General features: G+C 36.9%; 1 protein-coding gene across 1 annotated transcript in view; it reads right to left on the minus strand.

Moving 5' to 3' along the window:
- The window catches only part of ank1 (ankyrin 1), a 97,068-nt gene that overhangs the window by 13,583 nt on the left and 61,128 nt on the right, over positions 1 to 22,357 (minus strand). Inside the window, exons 21-37 of the mRNA XM_015384617.1 lie at positions 20,927 to 20,972; positions 20,840 to 20,860; positions 19,519 to 19,642; positions 18,416 to 18,479; positions 18,109 to 18,221; positions 17,774 to 17,998; positions 16,489 to 16,643; positions 16,091 to 16,302; positions 13,736 to 13,940; positions 11,823 to 11,919; positions 11,475 to 11,703; positions 11,185 to 11,313; positions 8,515 to 8,634; positions 7,491 to 7,575; positions 5,037 to 5,111; positions 4,664 to 4,795; positions 3,305 to 3,463 (exon numbers count right to left, since the gene is read on the minus strand). Of these exons, the coding sequence (XP_015240103.1) occupies positions 3,305 to 3,463; positions 4,664 to 4,795; positions 5,037 to 5,111; positions 7,491 to 7,575; positions 8,515 to 8,634; positions 11,185 to 11,313; positions 11,475 to 11,703; positions 11,823 to 11,919; positions 13,736 to 13,940; positions 16,091 to 16,302; positions 16,489 to 16,643; positions 17,774 to 17,998; positions 18,109 to 18,221; positions 18,416 to 18,479; positions 19,519 to 19,642; positions 20,840 to 20,860; positions 20,927 to 20,972 (2,191 nt within the window). The remainder of the gene's footprint in view (positions 1 to 3,304; positions 3,464 to 4,663; positions 4,796 to 5,036; positions 5,112 to 7,490; positions 7,576 to 8,514; positions 8,635 to 11,184; positions 11,314 to 11,474; positions 11,704 to 11,822; positions 11,920 to 13,735; positions 13,941 to 16,090; positions 16,303 to 16,488; positions 16,644 to 17,773; positions 17,999 to 18,108; positions 18,222 to 18,415; positions 18,480 to 19,518; positions 19,643 to 20,839; positions 20,861 to 20,926; positions 20,973 to 22,357) is intronic.

Consider the following 22,357-nt stretch of genomic DNA (forward strand, 5'->3'; position numbering starts at 1 on the left):
CAAATTATAAAGACTGGCTCAAATAATTTTATGTTAATGTAAGCCTGCTTTTTGCATTTCAGAACCAGTTATGATGCTAGGCATCTGTTAGACCACCGGCATGTATTTGTTTAAGAACAAACACAGCTACTGTAGGTGTTGTAGTGGTATTTTACAAAAAACAGTAATAACATAGGCCCAGGGACAATATTAATCAGGACACCAGTGTCATGCTTCAAATTAATTGAGATGCTACCAACACAGAGGGCAACATCTCCCTTCATGCTTAATCAACCTGTGCACTCAGACTTGAAGACCTTAAGGATAAAATGCATATGAAGCAATAGGACCTGAGTCTTTCAAACCTAAAGACCAACTCTCAGATGGTGTCATGCTGAAGTTCTGGTCTGCTGCCTGTGGTACTGGTACTAACACAAACCAGAATTATCTTTAAACTCTTTATGTTAGTCCAAGAGCCACTCCTAGACAGCTGGAAGTTGGATACAACTGGATCGCCACATAAAAAACTGGTTCTGGAGAAAGCAGGCTGACCGGAACATTTGCCCTGACATATTGCCAGATAATATCTGATTAAAAATGGTTACTTAACTTTCTTTAAAGTCTATGTTAATATTAGAACAAAATATGCATCTGAACCAGTATGTATATTTTTTTATCCTGAATGAATTACAGAAAAAAAAACTGTTTAGTTATGGCAAACCATTTAGGAAAAAGTTAAGAGACAAATTAGTTCTAATAATTAATATAAACCCAGTATTACTGATGAGTGCATGCAAATTTTTGGCCAGAGCTTCAATCATTTTGGTCTGTGTACTGATATATATCAGTACACAGACCAAAATGATTGAAGGTCAATTAGGTAAGAATTCATCTGCTCTTCATTTGCGTAATCTTGCAACAACCCCCCTTGATTGTCTCTTAACAACTTCATCAGCTAATGGCTGAGTCTCAGGTCTGAAACGAAACGCTCATTCACGCTTTCAAACTTACACTGAAGTACAATAACAGCAAAGCATGCAGCATGCACGTGCACAAACAGTAGTACACACACTGAGCTGTGGATTTAAAGAGGAGGAGAGGGTCCCCACTCAACTGAGTGAGGGAGGAGCGCAGGGGAAACAAGATGACAAGAGAAGAGGAGGCCCAGAGGTCAACATGAGGTTCTTATGAGGTCAGAGGTCGGACAGGAAGAGCTGTGAGGAGGAAGAGTAGGAGAAGGGAGGAGGAGAAAAAGGGGGAGGAGCAGTGCGGCTGGGCAGCTGGTATGTTGTGTTACAGGTTCAGAGAAAAAGAAAGATTGACAGAATCCAGAGAAAAAGAGATCATTCCAATATAATCTTCAGTAGGATGAGTGGAATGTTGTCTTTTTCTCAGGTAAGAAGAAAGAGAGAGAAAGAGGGAAAGACAGGAACAACGAATGAAGGCCCAGAGCACATTTTCAGTTTGTTCTAGAGCCAGTTGTGACCCTTGTATCCATCCCAGACATACACACAGCAGTATGTGTGCACACAGACATATTCATGTGCACACATACACAGGCAATCCTGTGTAACCCAAACACCCAAAGGAAATGTAAGGAATTACTGACACAGTGCATTGAAAAGTATCCATGCCCTCTGAACTTTTTTACTTTTTTTTTATTGCAGTCATAACACCTCAGTATAAACTGATGGGATTTAGTGTGACAGACCAACAGAAAGAAGTGCATGAATGTGAAGAGGGGTAAAATTCAAAAACTTTTAAAGATCAAATAACATCAAATGTCTTGAACAAATTTGTATTTCTCAAACAGCGAGCTATACACATGGAGGAAGAAAACTTTTATCAAAATAGTTTAGTCATCTCTGTTAGCATCTGCATAGAAAATTTCAAATTCTGTCAGAAACCAATGGAATACTTGAAAATAAATAAACTGATTAAAACTCAAACCTTGCAAAACCCACCAGGCCGGCAAAACGGTTGGTTCTGAGAGGAAATAGGTGATTGCAGAGACAATAGCTGCCATGTCAGAGGATTTTCTCACCTGAGTGGATCTTCGCAGCACTTCGCAGCCTTTGATATTGTTTTAAAACCTATACCTGCTTGTTGTTCAATAATTTTTTAACAAGCTCCAACAAAAATTTTTAACTGTGCATGAATTACACACAGATGGAATTTTATTACAGATTAAATCATTTTTCAAGACAGTTGGTTGCAATGGACTATCTTAATCCAGGGTCACCAGACCAATGTATACCAAAAAATATGCAATATTTCTTAAACTTAATCATTTTGCAGTAGTTTGTGTTGGTCTATTGCATAAAATCCCAAATATAACATTATAAAATGTGGGGAAAAAAAAAGTTCAAGAGATAGGGATTCTCTCACAAGACACTTCATGTGACAGGTTTTAACTTTTATGGGCACATAGCATTGAAATCCAAAATATAAAAGGGAGTGCTCATGGTTTTCTTAGATGAGTAGAAACATTTTAAGTCATATTTTAATCATGAGGCGTGACAAAGTGTTACTTAAAAAAAAAGATGACTTGTGTCCCAGTGAGAAATGCTCAGAGGCGGTGTTAGTGCATGCTGATAAAAGCCAGTTTCATGGTGGGAGAACAACACCATTCCTCAGACCTCCAAAACATTGTCTGAGACTCATCATCATCATCATTATCAAGAGCAGCAAACCACCATGCAGCCCTAGATTTTGATCAACTTACCCCTTCTGAAAAACGGGGGTCTAATAACTCGCGGCTTGTGAACTAGGCGTGATGGCCTTGTGTCCGTCATCTCTTGTGGGGCAACAGAAACAAGGCACAATGGCTGTTACCCACACTCTAAGGAAGCAGGCAGGGGTTTTAGCAAATAGGGAGATAGCAAGGAATTTTCTTTTGCTTGTTAGTTTATTAACATAAGCAAACAAATTGATGTTTTATTATATTATCATTATAATTTCTGCTAATTGCCTGTTTCCTTAGAGTTACACATTTTTAATTCCCTACTTTAAAGTCAAGTTTTTTTTGTTTGTTTTTTTTTTACATTGAAATATGGTCAAAATTCTCATTTTAGGCTATTACAAATAAATATATACAGCAGAACATAAACAGTAAAAAAGAATTGCGACTTCATACTGAAATACTCAAATCTTCATGTAAGTGTAATTTAGTGATTATTACACTATGGTTAAGGAAATCCTGAGTAAATATGCATTTACACAATAAGATGAGACTTTTGCTGTTCTAATAATAAAGGGGAAGTGCTTTGCTAATAAATGTATATATTTACATACAATGTACATATACTGTGTTTGTCTCTCTTACCATTAAGGACACTGGGGGACAGCAATGTTGAGTCTCTGTCAGCCAGACGACAGGCACCCTCTTCTGACATCCCAGGCCCCTGCTGTGGGGGCTGACCCTCTAGAGAAGATACGATGTCTGCACGGTCAATGTTCTTAAGAGCTGTGTACAGACTCTCCACTGAGTAGCACAGGGAAAGGAAAAAGCGAGAAACAAGGGCAGCATGAAAGAAAGGTGCAAAGTTAAATTATGTCTTTCACGAAAGACAATTCAGACATTCCCAGATCCAGGCAGCAAAGTAGAAAATAGTTTTCAATCTAGTTGAACATATTCTGCTAAACTACTTAGTTTTGCACATTACAGCTCCACAGATGATTTCTATTCATTCTTAAAAGTCATTATTTATTATTTCCTTTCAATAGTAGTTAAGTGGAATATTTTTGGGCCTCTTAGTGTGAAAATTTATTTTTGTAGCTATTTTATGTGACCCTACCATTGTTTTACTGTACTTTGGTAAACTGATTCCGGGGTAATTATTCTGGCCTGTTATTGTTTATGTTGTGCCACAAAAAAAATGACTTGATTCAACTTTGATAAATACTCTACACTTGGAAATATTAAAACAAGAGAGTACATGTAGATTATGTCTCAAGAATCAAAAAACAGATTATGCAATATATTTCACCTTGTATCTTCCTGTTAAATATAAAGTGTTGCTTCTCTAAACAAAGCTTGTGTCAATGTCCCTTTTATACGAGTGCTTCTCTTTATATAGATACATTTATTTTGTTATTTTGCCTCCTATGTTTGTCTCTATGTCACAGTCTTGATTTTGTTATGTTTTCTTTTGAGTATTCAGTTTTACTTTGTTCCACGTTTTCTAGTTTTAGTGTTTTAATTCTTATTTTGCTGTGTTTTCTGGTTATTTTCAGTTTACAGGTTTTTATTTGTTGCCCTCTGCTGCCCTCTTGTGTTCTCCTTTTCCCCTAGCACCTTTCCTGTTTCTGCTCTGTTCACACCTGCTCCCAATCTGCTCGTTAGCCTTCTCTTTGTTTCAGTCTCCCATAAATACTCTCTCTGTGCATTTATTCAGTGCTGGTTCCTCGTCAAACTTCCTCCAATTCTGTCTCATTGAGTCTTTCTCCTCGTGATTGTTTCCCCCAGATGTCTCCATGGTTTTGGTTTGTTTGACTCTGTTTTCTTGTTTGATTTTTGGATTGCTGCCTCAGTTGTTTGTTTACCTACTATTAAATCATCGAGAAACTCACCACTGCCTCCCGAAGTTTTAAACACTGTATTAAATCCTCAACAGATGGGCTCTATGATTTCAGACAGTTACTACACATAGGAAGAATTTGGAGATGCGGCACAAACACTCACTTTTGGCCTTTTTACCCTCTCTGCTGACCCACAGGTTGAGGAGGGCAGAGCTCTGGTCAAACAGTGAGTTTGGATTTTCTGCACGGATCCTGTTGATGTCATCAACACTGAACTGAAGCTCTCGTGCCAACTCTTAAATGAGGAGAAACAAGAATATTAAAACAGAAAAAAATCAAATAAGCTAGATATTTGCACCTGTAAATAAAAATATTACGATACAAAAAAAATCATGCTCTGTTAACTTTAAAGTCACTCAAGATGACCTGAAAAATAACAATAAGGGAACTCTCCATGAGTGAAGACAAACCTGAAGTGGCATTTTTTTACTGTCCACCATATTAATTCATGCCTGTATATAACTGAAGGAACTAACCTGCCCAGCTTAAACCCAGCTGATCAGAAATAATATGGATTTTGATTTCCGTCCTCTCCATGGCGTTGACTGAAGCTAAAGAGAAAATTAGAGCAGTTTAGAAGCCCTTAAAAACATGCAATAAAAACAATAATTTAAATATACTTAATTCCAGGTTCTCATATCTGGGATTTAATATTATAATTGGAATCAGACAAAGGAGACCAGCATTTTAATATCCGACATTGGTTTCTAGTGAAGCCATTTTCTAAAATCCCCTACCCAATGTGAATGGCTTTCAAATCTCTATTGTGCATATCTAAAACCTTTTTGTTTATATTTTTCTCTTAACAATCTAAATGCTTTTCATCGTTTACAGTTCTGTCCACAGTGAATTAACAGGGAAACTGTATTGGCTGCTGCAGCTCCAAGACTGTTCAGTATAACCTGCTCTAGTAACGGCCCAGCAGTAGAGTAAGTAATATGGTTTTAATCAGGCTGGAAGCAGAGCACTGAGTTCATTAAGCATGAAAAAAACCTTCGTTAAATTTTGTTTTAAGGTTGATCAATATGAGTAACTGGAAGAATACTAAACTATGACCTTAATTATTCATATCAAAACAGAGGCTAAACACCTTATATATTATACAGTAAAATACAAACATTAGTGAGCAGATGAGTTAAAAACTGGTATTAGTGTGTCAGTCCCTAAAAGCATGGAAAGTGATTCTAATAAAATCCTTGCTTTATGTAATAGTCCTGTATATAATTTAGCAATTATAAATGGGACAAAGTGCTTCCAGCAAGTATTTAAAGTGCTGCTCTTTTTCCTTACATGGGTATATTACTGTCATTATCCAAATGTTATTAGATTAATTTCTTTAATTTAAATTCTAGACACGATAACCCATTATGACAATATTCTTTTTTGTTTGTTGCAAAAGTATTACAGACATATTACTTTTGCATACATATTCATAGCCTATACTTTGTTGATCCATCTGTGGGACTGTTAGGACACAGAGTGAACAGAATGTACAGCAGCATTCAGAATGTGATTGGACAGTAGGGGAGGTGCTACGCTATCAAACTACTAAAGTTGAACAAGTATTTCTCCCACTCCTCGTCTTGTTTTATGCAGGAGTGGGTCACAGAGGTTTCAGTAGAGAGTCCCAGCCTTCCCTCTCCGCAGACACCTTCTGCAGCTCTGCTGGGGGATGCCGGAATGCGCTCCTAGTCCAGCTGAGGGACATAGTTCCGAGTGTGTCTTGGGCTTTGTCCTTGTTGGATGTGCCTGGAACACCATGGGGCATTGGGAAAAGATGTCCGAGCCACCTCAGCTGACTCCCCTAGATGTGAAGGAGAGGCGGCTCTACTCTGAACTCCCAGATGACTGAGCTCCTCACCCTTTCTCTAAGGGAGAGCCCAGCCACTCTGTGGAGAGAACTCATTTCAGCTTCCTGTTTTTGTATCCATGCATCTCTGATGAAAAGTACTGTATTGTATTGATTCTTGTCAAAATTCTAAAGAAAGCATTTTAATTGTGGTTCATTGTCAAGAAATGCCCCTCTTCTTATAACTCTGATATACTCGGGCCTTTCTAGAAAATTTGTATATATTGTAGCTATATAAGAACTGATAACAGCAGTAAACCATGTAAACCCTAAAAGGGAAACATTTTGAGAAGATTTTATGATGGTACCTACCTTTTTGCTCTGCTGACGTAAATACGATTGCTCACAACACTGTTATTATCCATGTTATCATCAATGTTAGGACACAATGTGGGCACACCATGTCAGACTTTGGGGTTCATTGAAATGTTAGTTCCAATAATAGTAGCATTCCGTAAACATTACAGAGAGACCAAGGTGCAATATAGCAGCGCTGTGTATTTGATAGACAGAAGAGACCTTTTATCTTTCCTCAGGAAATAACATAAGTTTTTACCAACTTTAGTGATTAAATAAAAACCAGTGCAGAGGGCTCCTCTGTCTAGCTCCACTGGGAGGTCCTGCTCATTCTCAGAGCTAATAAAGCTAATATATCTGCTGCCATGCCATCGGATGTCACAGTGGAGACACCAGCGCCATGCCTAACCAATCACAGAAGTCATTTTTTTAACCTCCAAGGCACTTAGGAAAGAAAAAAAAGAACTTTCCAGGTGCCATGGAGCTATTTCAGGCCACGTTCCAGACTGTTGCTTGTCTCTCAGCCACACATTCAGTGTGCTTTCCTGTAACTGCACTGCCACAAACTCTGGGGCACACTGTACAGCAGTGCATTGCATCCAAGGCTTAGTCTTTGTGCCATGCGTGCACATGAGAAAAATAAGGGCAGAGAGGGGAACATTGGGGCAGATAAGGGAAGCAGGGGTCTGGGCAAAGGGGGCAGAGCAACATTCTATGCCCATCTCCTGTGTGTATCTATGAGGAGAGGGCTAAAGTACAGGTAATGACTTAAGGTAAGACTTACCCACACCAGGCTCATTTAGTGCACTGTAGCGCTCTCTTAGGGCCAAAGGAGTTAAAGTTCGTCTTCGTTCTTCGCTACCAGCAACCTAAGACAGGAATTAATTAAAGGAACTTATAAAAATAGATTTTTATGCTAGACAATTATTGGCTGAATGACTTAAACTATAACACAACTCATCTGTTTCTATAAGTAAAGATTTAAGTTCTATTTATTTTCAAAGTTAAGGAGAGGAATTTTGAACTTAAGACTGAGTAGCAAAACTGTATTTTATTTTGCCTAAAATTATTTATGTCTCTGAAAAAGCCAAGAAATATTTCTTTTCTGTTAACAACTTCTTTATATTGAATGCTTTTATAAATTCAGCCTTTAACTCAAGGACTTTACTTGGGCTTTTGGAAAGAAACAAGTCCACATCATCACAAATGCTTCAGCTCACTGCACATACGTCACCAGATGCTTTTCTACAATTTTAACTTTTGTTCTGCACCAGATCCAGAGTTACTGTAGAAAAATACAGTTTTTGTTTCATCGGACCAAAATAAACAGGACCAGTTAAAGTTTTAGCAGCTATTCAGAAAAGTCCATGGATGTATGTTTTTAATGATGGACAAAATAATGCATCAGATGCTATCTACAAGGAGACTGATTAGGGCCATGCCACCAAATGGAGATTAACGGCATCTGAGATTTTATTAAAAACAACTGACTTAATTTTGATCATCTTCTAACTCACCAAGTGCCCAAAAATTGAAGATTAAGCCTAAATTGTAAATAGAATATAGGTGGGCAGCATCATAGATATCCATAATAAAGGCCTTTATTATGGATATCTATGGGCAGCATCAGGTCAGACCTGTAATCAAGGCTCCTTTTGTTTTTACAAAAAACACCAATATCTGTAAAAAGAACTGCACTACATAAAGTGACAGATAACATTTTAACCTAGGACAAATAGAATTTCAAGTGTTTCAAAGACTTTCATGTTTTCATGCATGTTGCAGAATTCATTATGGCAAGCTCTTACCTTGACACAAGGTGGCATAGTTATATTAAGGTTGCAGAGGACATGTTGCGAGTCCTCATACTTTGTGCATTTCCTCAGAAAAGACAGAAACCCAGTGGCTTCCTTGTTGCTATCCCTGACCTAGTATAGATAGAGCATAGAATGTGGAATAAAAGGAGAAGGAAAATAGAGAGAAGTAGATAAAGAAAAGAGCAGAAAATAAAAGAGTAAAAGAAAGATAGCATCAGATGATGCAAATTAGAAAGTGTTAGATTGGAGAAGAGAAAAGGAAAGAGCAGCAAGGGGAGAAGACAGACAAATCAGAAAGGGAAATTAGATCTTTCCACAGTGCCTTGAGGTTGGCGCGCAGTAACAAGAAGCAGGGGGGAAACAGGGATGGAAGCAGTCCACAGGCAGGCAAGAGAGAGAGATTTACCTGCACATTTTACCTGGGCGTCTGTCAGATCAGACAGTTACAGAGTGACCATGAGAGAAAGAGAGAGAGACAGTGAGACAGACACGTACAGAGAGGCAGGGCCGCAAAGATTGGAAGGCAGGCAAAGAAAGTGAGGGAGACACAGGACATGCAAACAATTACCCCAGAGTCAAGGGATAGATAGGTAAGTTGTTTGTTGCATGGTTACAAGAATTCAGGTAGGTGATAACAGACAGTACAATAAGTCACACCAACAGACATGGATGAGGGGAAAACTGACTTTACTTGGGGGGGAGGAGATAAATACTGTTCAACAAAATGAAAGTACATCAATATGATCACACATTAGACAAGGCAAGATGGTTATTGATTTCGGATTTGCTTCCGAGGATTGGCTTAATATCATTCTGGAGCGCTATTGAGGTGTGGGCTGGGCTATTTGAATACAACTTGTTGTTGAACCTTACCAGTATGGATTAAAAAGGAAGTAGGAAATATAAAGTTAAAAAGCTTATTAAAAGGAATTTAAAGTAAAGTTAAGGTAAGGATAAGTAATACCTATTCAAATATTTGCTATGGTAACAATAATTACTTTTTTGCTCTAGATTATAGGGATCAAAATGGACCCAAAGCATGATTCTATCTTCACATTGCTTTTATGACAGCACACAGTTTTTGTTGTTCAGGAGGTGTCACTTTCCACAAAAAAAACCCCAAAACCTAAAAGACCTTTTGGTTAAAATTAAGAACAAGTTCTCTACATATTTGATATAGATTCTCTCTATTTTCAACATAAAACCATGAAAAGTATTAGTAGTTTGTTGTTTTCATTTAAAACCTAAAATAAAATAAAAATAAAAAAAAAGAACAGCAGTATTTTTGTTTTTCATTTATAGAAATAAAAAGAGATAAACAGTAAGTTGATTTCTATTTTGCAATAAAAATGAAAATTTGAAGAAAAAAATGGATTGTGCGCTCATCTTTATTTAATGTAATTATTTTTTTCTTTGACAAATGGCCAGACTCAGAAGCTCTTGTTGCACTTCATATTTTGCGTAGAGAATCCTTGATAACATTTGTATGTTATTCTTCTCTTAACCCCTTTTTTTCCTTCTATAAAACTTTTCTGACAGTTTTGCTCTGATCAATTTATAACTTTTAAATGTAGTCAGGTTGTTTGAAAATTGTCTAGACAAATTTGACACAAACTTAAAGGCATGAAAGAGGATTCTGTGGTGGAAGATATGTCCAAATGCTGTTTGTGTATTTTTGAATTGAGCGCATGCCTCAGCCTCCCCTCCTTAGCAAAACTTCTCTATTCTGGAAACGCCTCAGCTGGTAATTTTGTATTTACCCTAGAGAGGCAACAGAGTGCCAGGATGCACCTAGTCAACTGGAAATCTCAGTGAAAAAAGAGGTCTCTGCCGGTTTTATCACTGCAAGTTATATTTTCAATTTGTTGATGTGCTCTTGCTGCGTCTTTTTCAGATTAGTTTTGCCAGGATTCTTTTCGGCCATTGATACTCCAGTTTACACAAAAGATTGAACAAATAGCTGAAAAAAACCCTGCAGCAGCAAACAAGCGTAGGAGTACTTCTTCGTGCTTTGGCGTAATGGCGGCCACTAGCCAAACAGCGAATGAGTTACGCTTGCAGCCTAAGTAAATAACATTATTATGGGACATACACAACATTTTTGATTGACAAACAAGTAGCAATCCATTTTTGAATGTAAGCAAAGTAGATTGACTAATGTTTTGTTGGCTTCACCACAGCCAGAGTTGATGTATTTACATTTATTTTTTGGGGGGGACCATAAGTGCAAGAATGCAAGCCATCAATTAAGTCATTTGGAATTAATCTGGACACTATTTCTAAATTAATTTTTAAATTAATTCACAATTAAGACAAACTACGTGATTAAACAGCACATTTTCTTCCACTATTAACACAATGGAGATATTTAAAAAAAATAACTTTTAATGCCAATATAATTATTCAAGTAAGTTAAATATTTTCTGTGTTGTTCAAACTCTTTCCCTTCTATACATACTTATTTCATATTTATATTTTTCAAAGCCTTAATATGATTCACTATTAGCTTCTTAAATAAGTATAAGTTTGTCAGAAAGGATAGAGGATCCGCTGTGTTAAAAAAAAAAAAACAGCAAAACAGAATCAAACAGAACACAAAAACCCCAAATGGAATGAATGAGATAGAAAATGAGGCATGTCAACAGTAAGATAGAGACAGACCTTGACAGACACAGGCAGTCTGTTATCTCTGAAGGCCTGGAAGCTGAAGCTACGAGGTTGCTGTGTGGCCTTCCGAATGGGAACCAAATTTCCAGAACACTCCAGGTGCAGCGGCATGCCCTCCATAAGCTGTAAAAATCAATAATAAACAAATAGGCGATGATAAACCACCTTCACATCTTTAAACTAATTATAAAAAAGATAGATCTCTAACATCTAAAAATGACAATTGTTTTCCAACTTCTCACTGTCTTATTGTGATCACAGTTTTAAATATCCTTTGTGCTTACTTCTATATCTCGACTGCGGGCCACTTCTGTGAAGTTTTCATGCAGTTCTAGAGTCTTGTCCATCTTATCATCCGTCATGCAGTAGCAACGCAATCTGCCTTCCCGTGCTTCATTCATCTTTGCAAAAATAACAAATTTCGCCATATACGGGACTGCCATTAGCTCCTTATACAGCAGGTTGGCAAAAGTAACTGCCTCTGCTGTGCGCGGACAATCTGCCAACCAAAATCTGGATAGGAAGAGGAAAGAAAAACATTAATTTGAAAAATATTTTCATATAAATAAGGGAAAGAGAGAAGAAGGGCGATTGAATTTGTTTTTTCAGGCAGTTCAGCCTGTGTTGTTTACCTTGCAGACACGTTGGTGGTAAAACTGGCACAATTATTTGCATACATCAGCTTGGTGGTTCCAGTGATGTCCTCCCACTGAGCTGGAGCTGTTCCACCTTAGTCCCAAAAACAAAGAATGTGTTCAATGAGTAGATATACAGTCTCCTACACAGCCCTGAAAAACTGTTTTTTTATTCTCCTCTGACCTTTTTTCACATTTCATTGTATTAAAGACAAAATACAGTTATGGAAAAAAGAAACAAACCACCCTTCTTATATCCAATTTCTCACCTGAATAATAAAGCATAATGTATATATTTTGTGTATAGTTGCAATTCTTTATTTTAAAATTTATTCCTAACCAAGAATCTCAAGCTCAGTTTTTTGTTGCCACTGACTGATGTTTGTTACACATTTAATATGCTTTCTCCTTCCAGCTTATAATGAACTCTTACAGTGAGGATAAACGTCCAACATCATGATATTGGCTCCAGTATGTGCTTGATATAGTATGATACCAATTAAGCACTAAATTGGATGTGGAGTTAGTGATTTGGCTCTCACCATGGAGTGTTTGGGAGAGCAAAGTGAAATTATTTGGCATATCCCAGAGGCAACAGCAAAGCACAAAACAGGTACAACAATTATGTGGAGAAAAAAAGAACCTGTTTGTATGAGAAAAAAAAAAAAGAAGAACCTGGATAACAAGAAAGAAAGGTGAAAGAAGCGCCTACAGATGTGTGAATAACAGCTAAAAAGATAACAGAGAAGCTATGTATTTCATAACACATGATAATGATCCTTTTGACAGCAGTTAACCACATAGAAGTGCCTCCTGTGAAGAAAAAACAAACATAAAACAGCACCCTTAAACTTTTGAGTGTTGTAGGTTGTAATTTATTACCGGTATATTATTATTACTATTTTTTTTAAAGACAGCCTTCGTGAAATCTATTTTCCACCCAATCTATTCCTTGTGAGGAGAATCTCTATAGCCACCATCTCTAAAATCAACCCTGTGCTCGACAGCACACCACAGAAAACAGTCTGGGAGAAACCAATAAATGTGATCATAGCTGGAATTATCCATCCAGTTGCAAAAAAAATAAAAAGATGAGCTATTTTTAATTGTGATATGACATGGCTTCTGTTAGTGGTTACCTTAGGGTCAGCCTTTGCTTGATCCAGCATCTCAAAATTACCTCTTTAAACCTGAGACAGTTTGCACCTATATTTCCGGCATGCTAATTATAGATGTAGAAATGCATGCAGATGCAGGTGTACCCGGTTAGAAGATCAGCTTTGCTCATGATAGCAAGTTTGCATGCGGTTTTATACACTCAAACCTTTAGTAAATCATGTTCCATTTGTATCCTAGTGGGCATAAAGTTTTTTGCAGTATTAATATTACAGAAAATTATAAAAATAATAATAATAAAAAACATGGATTTATTCTTATATCTTGCTAATTGCATGATCCAGCAAGTTGCATTACATTTTTTTTTAAATATCACTGTAAATCATCTGGTAAGTTATTTTCCATTTTTTCGTAATTGGGATGAAGTTTTACGCTGCATTAATATTACAGAAAGATTTATTTTTAGTTATAACAATAACAGAAACTCTAACTATCATCACATTAGCAGTGGTTAAATGCAAATGTACACAACATCTAAAAGATTTGTGATTGCAAGAAAGTATTAAGTCCATGTACTGTTTTTCTTCCATTTCATAGTTACATACTCTATTGTTTGTGTATCACATAAAATCCCACTAACATGCAGTGATGGTTGTAATTGTAACGTGACTAAATGTTAAAGGCATTCAATGTGTATTCATAGTTTAAGAGAACCAGTATACTTCTTGTGGAACAAAATTCTACTCCTTAAACTGTATCATTACTGTTTGTTTTTGAGACTTTTCTTACAGTACCTATGACACTGCAGAGGAGGCGCAAGCTGGTGGTGTCTCCTTCGCCAGCATCCCGTGGGCTTTCCTTCCAGGATGGGGGTAAAGAAATGCGCAGTCCAATTGGACGGTGAAACTTGCGTCGCCGAGGTTCGATTGTAACCACTGGGCTGAAGGTTGCTTGGTTCCCAAGCTGTCTAGTTAGCAGTTCATCAGGGATTGGTTGTGCCTAAAGTTTATTCAGAGGTACAAAGGCTTTTTAAGAACACCTAGGAGAAAACTCTTTAAAGATAAGACTAATATGACTTCAGGATAAAACGAACAAAAACAGAAAAACAGAGCATCAAATCCCAAAGGACAGAAGTGTGGCACTAATGCAAAAAGAAAACAGAAAAAATAAGTGTGAAACAGCAAACTCACAGCCATACTCACGCATGCAACAAAGCCACATTTCACATGTGTGCATTAGCTCAGTCAGTGTGGCTCACAACTTAAATCAGGCAACTGAAGAGAGACGAACGGCTGGATAAAAGGAAAACATAAAAAGCAGTGTAAGGCAGAGCAAAATGCAGAATCATGCAGCCTATTTTACATTGACTGTTGACAAGGAAAAACATGTTGTTAGGGTGCACCGATGTATTCAAAACAAAAAACTGCAAAGGCTGATGTAAAATAAAAAAAGGTAGAATGAGTGGTTCCTTATGCCTACCAACGTCTCATATACTTTTCAGTTCATCTCAATTTATTCTTTAGGAGCAAACATTGGTTCTATGTTGCATTCTTTGGTCATGTAACAATGATTGAGGTATGAACAGTATTTGAGGAGTTCAGTTATCAAAGCTTTATTATAGTATGTTCAAACAAAGTAGGCCTATGGATTAGGGTACCATTTAAATAGTTAAGAATTAATCTTTCAAACTTAAAATGTACTTGTGTCCAGTGGAATTTGGTAGTGATCACTTGAAATATCAGTTTTCACATTAGCTAAATAAGTGTTGCTAGAATTACAGGACTAATTCAGAGATGATGGCAAAGTTTTTATTTGTTCTCAGCATTCTTGATTATTTTCTCATATCTTTATCAGTCTTTTTGAAACCCCTGTTTCCTTTGTGTTAAGCTTGGTTCCTGCTGTGTTTTTTATTAACCCTACCTCAGACTCCCTGTTTTGCTAGCATATATGAATCCGTATATGAATCCAATGTCCTTCTCCAGTCTTTCCCAATAAGCTTCCTAGTTTTCATTGTTCATCACTGATTCCTCCTGGTACTCTTCTCACGCTCCATGTTTTTTATTCTAAACCAGGCTCTATATGTTTCCTGTTTTAAAGACTTCGCTATCCTCATTCCCAGTTCATATCTGAAATTTAAAAACCCTATAAACTTATTAAACATATAAGCACCTGCAGAGTTCTCAGGAGTAATTTCCAACTTCAATGGAAAAAGTAAAGCCTGCATCATGTTGTACCATTCACAAATATGTATACCCTCAAATAAAAAAATGCATATCTAAATCTAAACAAAAATGTTTTTACAGTATTATTATTTTTGATCAATTCACCTGACATAGACTCAAATTTCTTATTTGGAAGACTCTGAGGGCCTGATGGAATCAGTATATCAACTAAAACAAATGTAATGTCTCAAAGACATGAAACAGCTGGAACAATATTAGTTTTTTTTTCATTACATCAGATATTAATATATTAATTTTATCAGTAGATCTGATATAAATTAGAAAGAGCCTCGTTTTGATGTATAATGTAGCATTAATACAGCAGCCCAAATGAAAAATAAGGTAAGAAAAATTTTCTTTGTACTATCATTACATTACATTGCAGTGACAACTGAGCTTTCATTTAGGATAATATCACAAATTCTTTTCTCGTTGCATGTATAAAAAGTTTTTTGCTGCTTCAAATGTAAGAAAAGTAAGAGCATAAGAACCTTAAGCTCTGTTATGAAAGCCTCTATCTCACTCAAAATTTAAACCAATTTCATGTGAATATATATGTGTGAATTTAATGTTCAATTAGCTTTTTTTTTTTGTTTAAATAGGGCTTAAAATATCACTTTAACAAACAGTCTTTATCAGTTTTCATATCATTTAGCTCAGGTAGAGGATAATTTACAGATGGGGCATAAAGAGAACTGTTGAACATAAACATTCTTAACATGAAAGCATGATATCAGCACAGGTCCTACAGGTTATTGGTATATTAGTTTACCAAAAAAGGGACAGCTAAATGGCTTAAAGCAATGATAGACAACATTAAGCCATCTGGTTATTATGCTACCTTTGACCCAATTTTTTTCTCTCTCTAAGACTCAAATATCCACGCAATTATCTCAACATATGCTGCAAGGATTCTTATATTGTTACCTGCAATCCCAGCCGCACTCTCTTGGTGACGGCAGTCTCTGGGAAGATGGCCTCCACATGGGGAACCAGCTTACTGATGAGACGCCCGCCTTCTGGGCCAATAAGATCACTTTCCTGTTGAACGCGAGAGACAACAGCAAAGTAGAGGGGGAAGTCGGTAGAGATGATTCGACGTATTCTCTTCTTCTCCAATTCCTCTTGACTCTCTAAGTCTACAGCAAAGGTAAAAAAAAAAAAAAAAAAAAGTCATAGGAAAGCAAAATTATTATTTTTTGTAATTTTACAATGGAAATCAAGATAAGTTAGGCGTCGAGACAGCTACCTTAAATAAAGTTCCTTTCAATTTTACAAGAAACATGCAATATTGTTTGAAAGACAACAGATAATATAATGCTGACCTTCATCCATGCCATTCAAAATTGTTTCCAGCACTTCATCTCCATAGCGGTTGCGATGTTCCTTCCAGACTGAGCCGTTTTCACTTCGGAGGACCACTAGTTCTCTGTCTCCACGTGCCAGTGAGGCAAAGTGGGGGATCTCAACAATAACAGGCCTGTAAAGGTAAAAGTAACTTGTATGAAAAGTCTTAAATGTAATTAGGTTAGATTAAGAGACAACAACAAGTCAGTGGAGCAAATGGAGTCAATTACATATCCTCCAGTTATGTTGTAGTTTTTGGTTTTTAATAGTTTCATACAAGAATCTTCTGTAATGGACAAAAGCATCAAAGCTAACATTACAGATTTTTGCTTGCTAGAAAGAAGGATATTATTTAGGATATTTGCAAACACTATCCAAAACTGACTAACAGACCAGTCTTAATATTATGACAAGCATGCAGGCCCATATGCTAAAAACTGCATTATGTTGTATTGCATTTGTATTAGTACCAACATTGACTTATTCGAACCATTAACTTCTTCTTCAGTAGCTATAAGGAATAGAGACAGAAGTCCCACTGCATTGTATTCTGGGATCACTGGGGACTTGCTGCAAGCTTTGCTAAAAATTTGTGTTAGGCAGCGGTAAACACAGTGACTAGAAGTATTAAGAATTACTGAAAACTGAACGAGATGGTTGTTTTTATCTATGGCTACAGTAGCACACTAAGTGGAAAATGGCCTACTCTTCATTCCCCATCTGCCCATTATGCTTTCACATATGTACATGAGAGCCTTTGTATGACAGCTTTTATAAGATACTGACTTCTGTAGACCAGGAACACAACACACAATTTTCATTTATAATAGACATAATAACAATTTGTACTTTGAAAGCTGTCTGAAATCATTATGATCACTCATTTTTCCTGCATTTAACACATTACCTGTAACCCACAAATGTGAACTTAATGTCTAACACTGTATGTCCTAACCATTTACGGATGGATGGATGGATGAATGGATGGATGGATGGATGAATGGATGGATGGATGGATGGATGGATGGATGGATGGATGGATGGATGGATGGTAGGTTCCACTTTTTGGGAAATTTAAATATTTTCTTTCCAGACAATAGATTATGGTATTAGATCTGAAAATACAAATAATTATAAAAGCCCTTTACTTTCCATAACTTCCCAACCTTGTAAAACAATAAATATTCTTTGTGCTCCACATTTTTCCAAACTGCATTACAGTGCTGATACATACATACATTGACCCAATAAACTTCAACTCACCCCAGAAACTGCATACTGGATGGCCCCAGGGAAATGATCCGACTAGCCAGGCCCTCCCCCTCCACCAGCGGAGGAGGCGTTGTCAGTTTCTGTGGTTTAACAAGACGACAGGTGATGCGAGTCGGTGCGGCACAGGTTCGCGGAGGGATAATCACCCGCAAGCCGTGGTGTCTGCTTCCTCGCATGGAGCCTCCGCGTGCATCCACCATAAAACTCACCAGGAACCTAAGCATTAACAGTTACCAGCTCAGTTTCATATAGTATTACTGTCAGCTTCTTAATATACAGTTTAATGATTATTAGCAAAAAGCACAATAATTTATTTTTTGTTTTACCCAGTGTGAATGGGGCTGGCCACCGGGCTGACATTATCTGAGGTTTCAGTAGCTGGACTGCTCGGGATAAGCGAATCCTCATCATACTCCTTTGGTAAAGGGATGGGCGTGTACTGGTTAAAAACAACAAAACAAAGTAGTAAATGGTGAAGATCAAGACTTAGAAAGAGACGAAGAAAGAAAATAATCCTTAAAAATACTTTGGAATGTAAGAAATTCATCAGAAAGGATGAAAACAAACAGTTTATCTCTCTGAGAATGTTTTCAAATGATAATTTTATTGAGGAAGAATGAGTGTAATGCATACCTGGTCAAGCTGCACTGTCTCTGGTGAGACACAGGGAATCCTGGGAATAGCAGGAGAGTATGGCCTGAGAGGAAGGAGATGAGAAAACAAATCTTGATTTTTTTTGTTGTTGTTGTTATACTGTAGCATAGTTATGGTATTACAACAAAATAATCAGATGCATTCAAATAATAGTGCTAAATGAATTGCGTAATCCGACTTACAAGGATTGATGAATGTTTGATAAACCATAGCACATAGAATATATCACAGTCTCATTAATTGTTTTTCAAAAAAATTAGGAAAAATTTGCAAATCTGATTTTATTTAAAGACAGAACAACCACTGTTCGTGAGACAGCAAAACATGATCCTCATCTCCACAGCCTTGGACTTAGAGCACAAAATATGTACTTTTCACAATATTAATAATCATACATTTTATTTGTTAGATATCTAATCAGGGGAGAACCAAATGGGTTTTAAAATGTGCCAACACACAAAACCAGAGAAAGATTTATATTCTGTTGCAGGGTGTTTATATGCATTGAGTTCGAAGGATTTTGATACTGTTTTTACTTTAATTATTGTGTTCTTCCAGCAAAAAAATGCTTTATTTGTCATGACAGGAAAACTTGACAACTGCAGCCTTTTCAGGAAAAGGAGGATAACGGGCTACAAAAGCAAAAATATACTAAAATTAAGTAAAAACAGTTAAATATAACACTAAGCAAACATGTTACCAAGAACATTTAGAGGTTATAGCTAATCAAATGCTTATTTCAGGTTTTTGGGAACCCGATGTTATTTCCCTCGAATGTAATTTAGATAAATGTATATAAACAAGTGTTTATTGTTGATCTCAAATGCGGAATACTACCTCATATAGGTGTTTGTAAGGCATATCAGTTAAGAGAAACTATTTGCTCATTAAAGGTATATTAGGAGCAGAACATCAGCAGAGTTAGAGGATGGCAAAAATTCTGGTTTGCACACATTTGAATTATACAAATAGCTTTGTGAATCTTCACCATTATACTTGTTTTTATAAATATATAAAAGGAACTTTTAAAAATGTATAAATCAACCTGCATGTGTAGTCAAAACCCTAGAAAACTGACTTACGTTGTACCCGTGCCACTGTCAAAATCTCTGAGAGTTTTCTTTGGAGAAAGAAAGTCATCATCCTGGTCTTTGAAGTCATCAAGTTTTAAATAGCGTGCTCCATCCATACCGAGCAGTTCATCTCCTGTGGATATAATAAAAAAAGCAGAGGAAGTCTGAAAGCTAAAGGTCAAAGACCAACGGGTAAAAATTGGTTATAAAGAGGTAAGGAATAGGAGAAAACTGGATTAAAACACCACAGCACATGCATGGGTTGAGATGACGAGATCACCCATGCGATGCGTGACCACATCAACTCAAGTTCTATATATTTCCTAAACCAAAGGAAAATCTCATCTACATACACATCATTATGACTCATTTATAAAATATTTCCAAACTTAGCTAAATAGAGTTAGTTAAACATTAACAATTTGGGTTTAATTACATTTATTATGAGGCAACGGTAAATTGTTTAGTCCAAGCAATGAAGTCAAACCAACAACACTAACAGCAGATGGAAACCAAAAAAGTGGAAAAAGAAGAGCGGTAAGACAGTGATTATTAAGACATTTCAATACACACTGCATGGACGGTCGACTGCAAGGCAACCTGGTGACAGCCAGTTTTTTGTGAGCATGCCTAATAAGAATAAAATAATGTGGTGATGGTTACTTCTGTGTGGGAGAAAACATTGCGGTTAATGAACAGAAATAATATTACCGGGTATAAGTAATTTGTATAAGTTTTACTACAAGCACTTAGACAGATGTTTACAGACGTCAGCCGGTACAGGCAGTTCAGCAAACACCAAAAACAATCAAGACCAAGAAGATTGAAAAATGATGAATATGAGGAACTGTCTGTGCTTATTTTAAACAGCAAATGTGGTTGTATTGTTTTTAGGAGAGTCACAGCTGCTGAACAGCATGTGTTTAATCAGCTAATGGGTCAATTATACTGCAAAATTAGAGCAACTTTAGATGGGAAGGAAGCCATTTCTGAAAAATTAGAGGATTCTGTCCGTACTAAAAACATTTAAACTTGGACTGGACACAGGTGAAAGCAACTACACTGTGATACATGCTGATGAAAAGCAGATATATATACATATGGATATTTTTAAAATATATTTCTGAGGAAGCTAGAATAGAAAAAAAGGACATATATATACAATAGAGGTGATGAATATTAGGACGAGAAAACAGTGCTGGATTTAAAAGACAAAGAATAATTAGAAAGACATTTGTTGACACACAGAAATAATGAAAGTAACTACAATGATAGCAGACAATTAATAGCCACTGGACCGCACAAGGCAGAGAAATGGATACAATCCTACCTAGAGTTAGCTGGCAAACTCCTACAAAACAAATACAAAGTAGGTTATAAACTTTAATCAAATAATAATTAATATCCAGAGAGGCACCTTTGATTCTCCTCATGAGGCATCCTTCTAGCAAAATACAGAAGAGCTAAAAAAAAAAACACACAATAAAAGCAACAGTGCCCTCCACAAATATTGGATCATCTTCTGCCATAATATAATAATATCATAATATATAAATTAAAAGTAATGGCTTTATTTGTTAAATGGGTAAAATGATATTAGAAATAAATACAGTGAGGAAAAGAAAAAAAAAAAAATCCAGAAATCACAATCTATAATTTCTTAACTATGTATTTGTATGTTCCAGCTGCAAATAAGCATTTGAACACCTGTCTATCAGCTTGAATTCTGACCCTCTAAAACCTGTCAGTCTGCCTTCAAAATGTCCACCTCCACTCCATTTATTATCCTAAACTAGATGCACCTGTTTGAGGTCGTTAGATGCATAAACACACCTGTTCACCCCATACAATCAGAAAGAATCCAACTACTAACAAAGCTAAGACCAAACAAAAAGCTGTCCAAAGACACTAGACACAAAATTGTACACCTCCTTAAGGCTGGAAAGCAGCATGGTGAAAAAAAGGTCAGCTGTTGGAGCAATCATTAGGAAATGGAAGAGGCTAAACATGACTGTCAATCTCCCTCAGACTGGGGCTCCATGCCAGATCTCACCTCGTGGGGTCTCAATGATCCTTAGAAAGGTGAGAAATCAGCCCAGAACTAAACGGGAGGAGCTGGTCAATGACCTGAAATAGTTGGGATAACCGTTTCCAGGTTACCGTTGGTAATACACTAAGACGTCATGGTTTGAAATCATACATGGCATGGAAGGTTCCCCTGCTTAAGCCAACACATGTCAACGTCTGACTTAAGTTTGTCAATGACCATTTGGATGATCCAGAGGAGTCATGGTAGAAAGTCATGTGGTCACCCTAACCCAAAATAGAACTTTTTGGTCATAATTCTTCTGTGTTTGGAGGAAGAAGAATGATTAGTTCCATACCAAGAACACCATCCCTACTGTGAAGTATGGGGGTGGTAGCATCATGCTTTGGGTTTTTTTCTCTGCACATGGGAGAGGGCAACTGCACTGCATTGGGCGGATGACCAGGGCCATGTATTGCTAGATTTTGGGGGAAAAAACCTTCGCTTAATCAGAGCATTGAAGATGTGTGGAGGCTGGGTCTTCCAACATGACAATGACCCAAGCACATGCCAGAATAACCAAGGAGCAGCTCTGTAAAAAGCATATCAAGGTTCTGGCGTGGCCTAGCCAGTCTCCAGACCTAAACACAATAGAGAATCTTTGGAGGGAGCTCAAACTCCGTAAAGCAACAACTCACTTTCCTTGCTACATTTGGGTTGGCACTCAGCGACAGCCCAGAAACCTGACTGATCCTGAGTTGATCTTTGTGGAGCAGTGGGCCAAAATCCCTCCTGCAGTGTGTGCAAACCTGGTGAAAAACT

Source organism: Cyprinodon variegatus, unplaced genomic scaffold (genome assembly GCF_000732505.1).
Source record: "Cyprinodon variegatus isolate N-32 unplaced genomic scaffold, C_variegatus-1.0 Scaffold318, whole genome shotgun sequence".
NCBI lineage: Eukaryota > Metazoa > Chordata > Actinopteri > Cyprinodontiformes > Cyprinodontidae > Cyprinodon > Cyprinodon variegatus.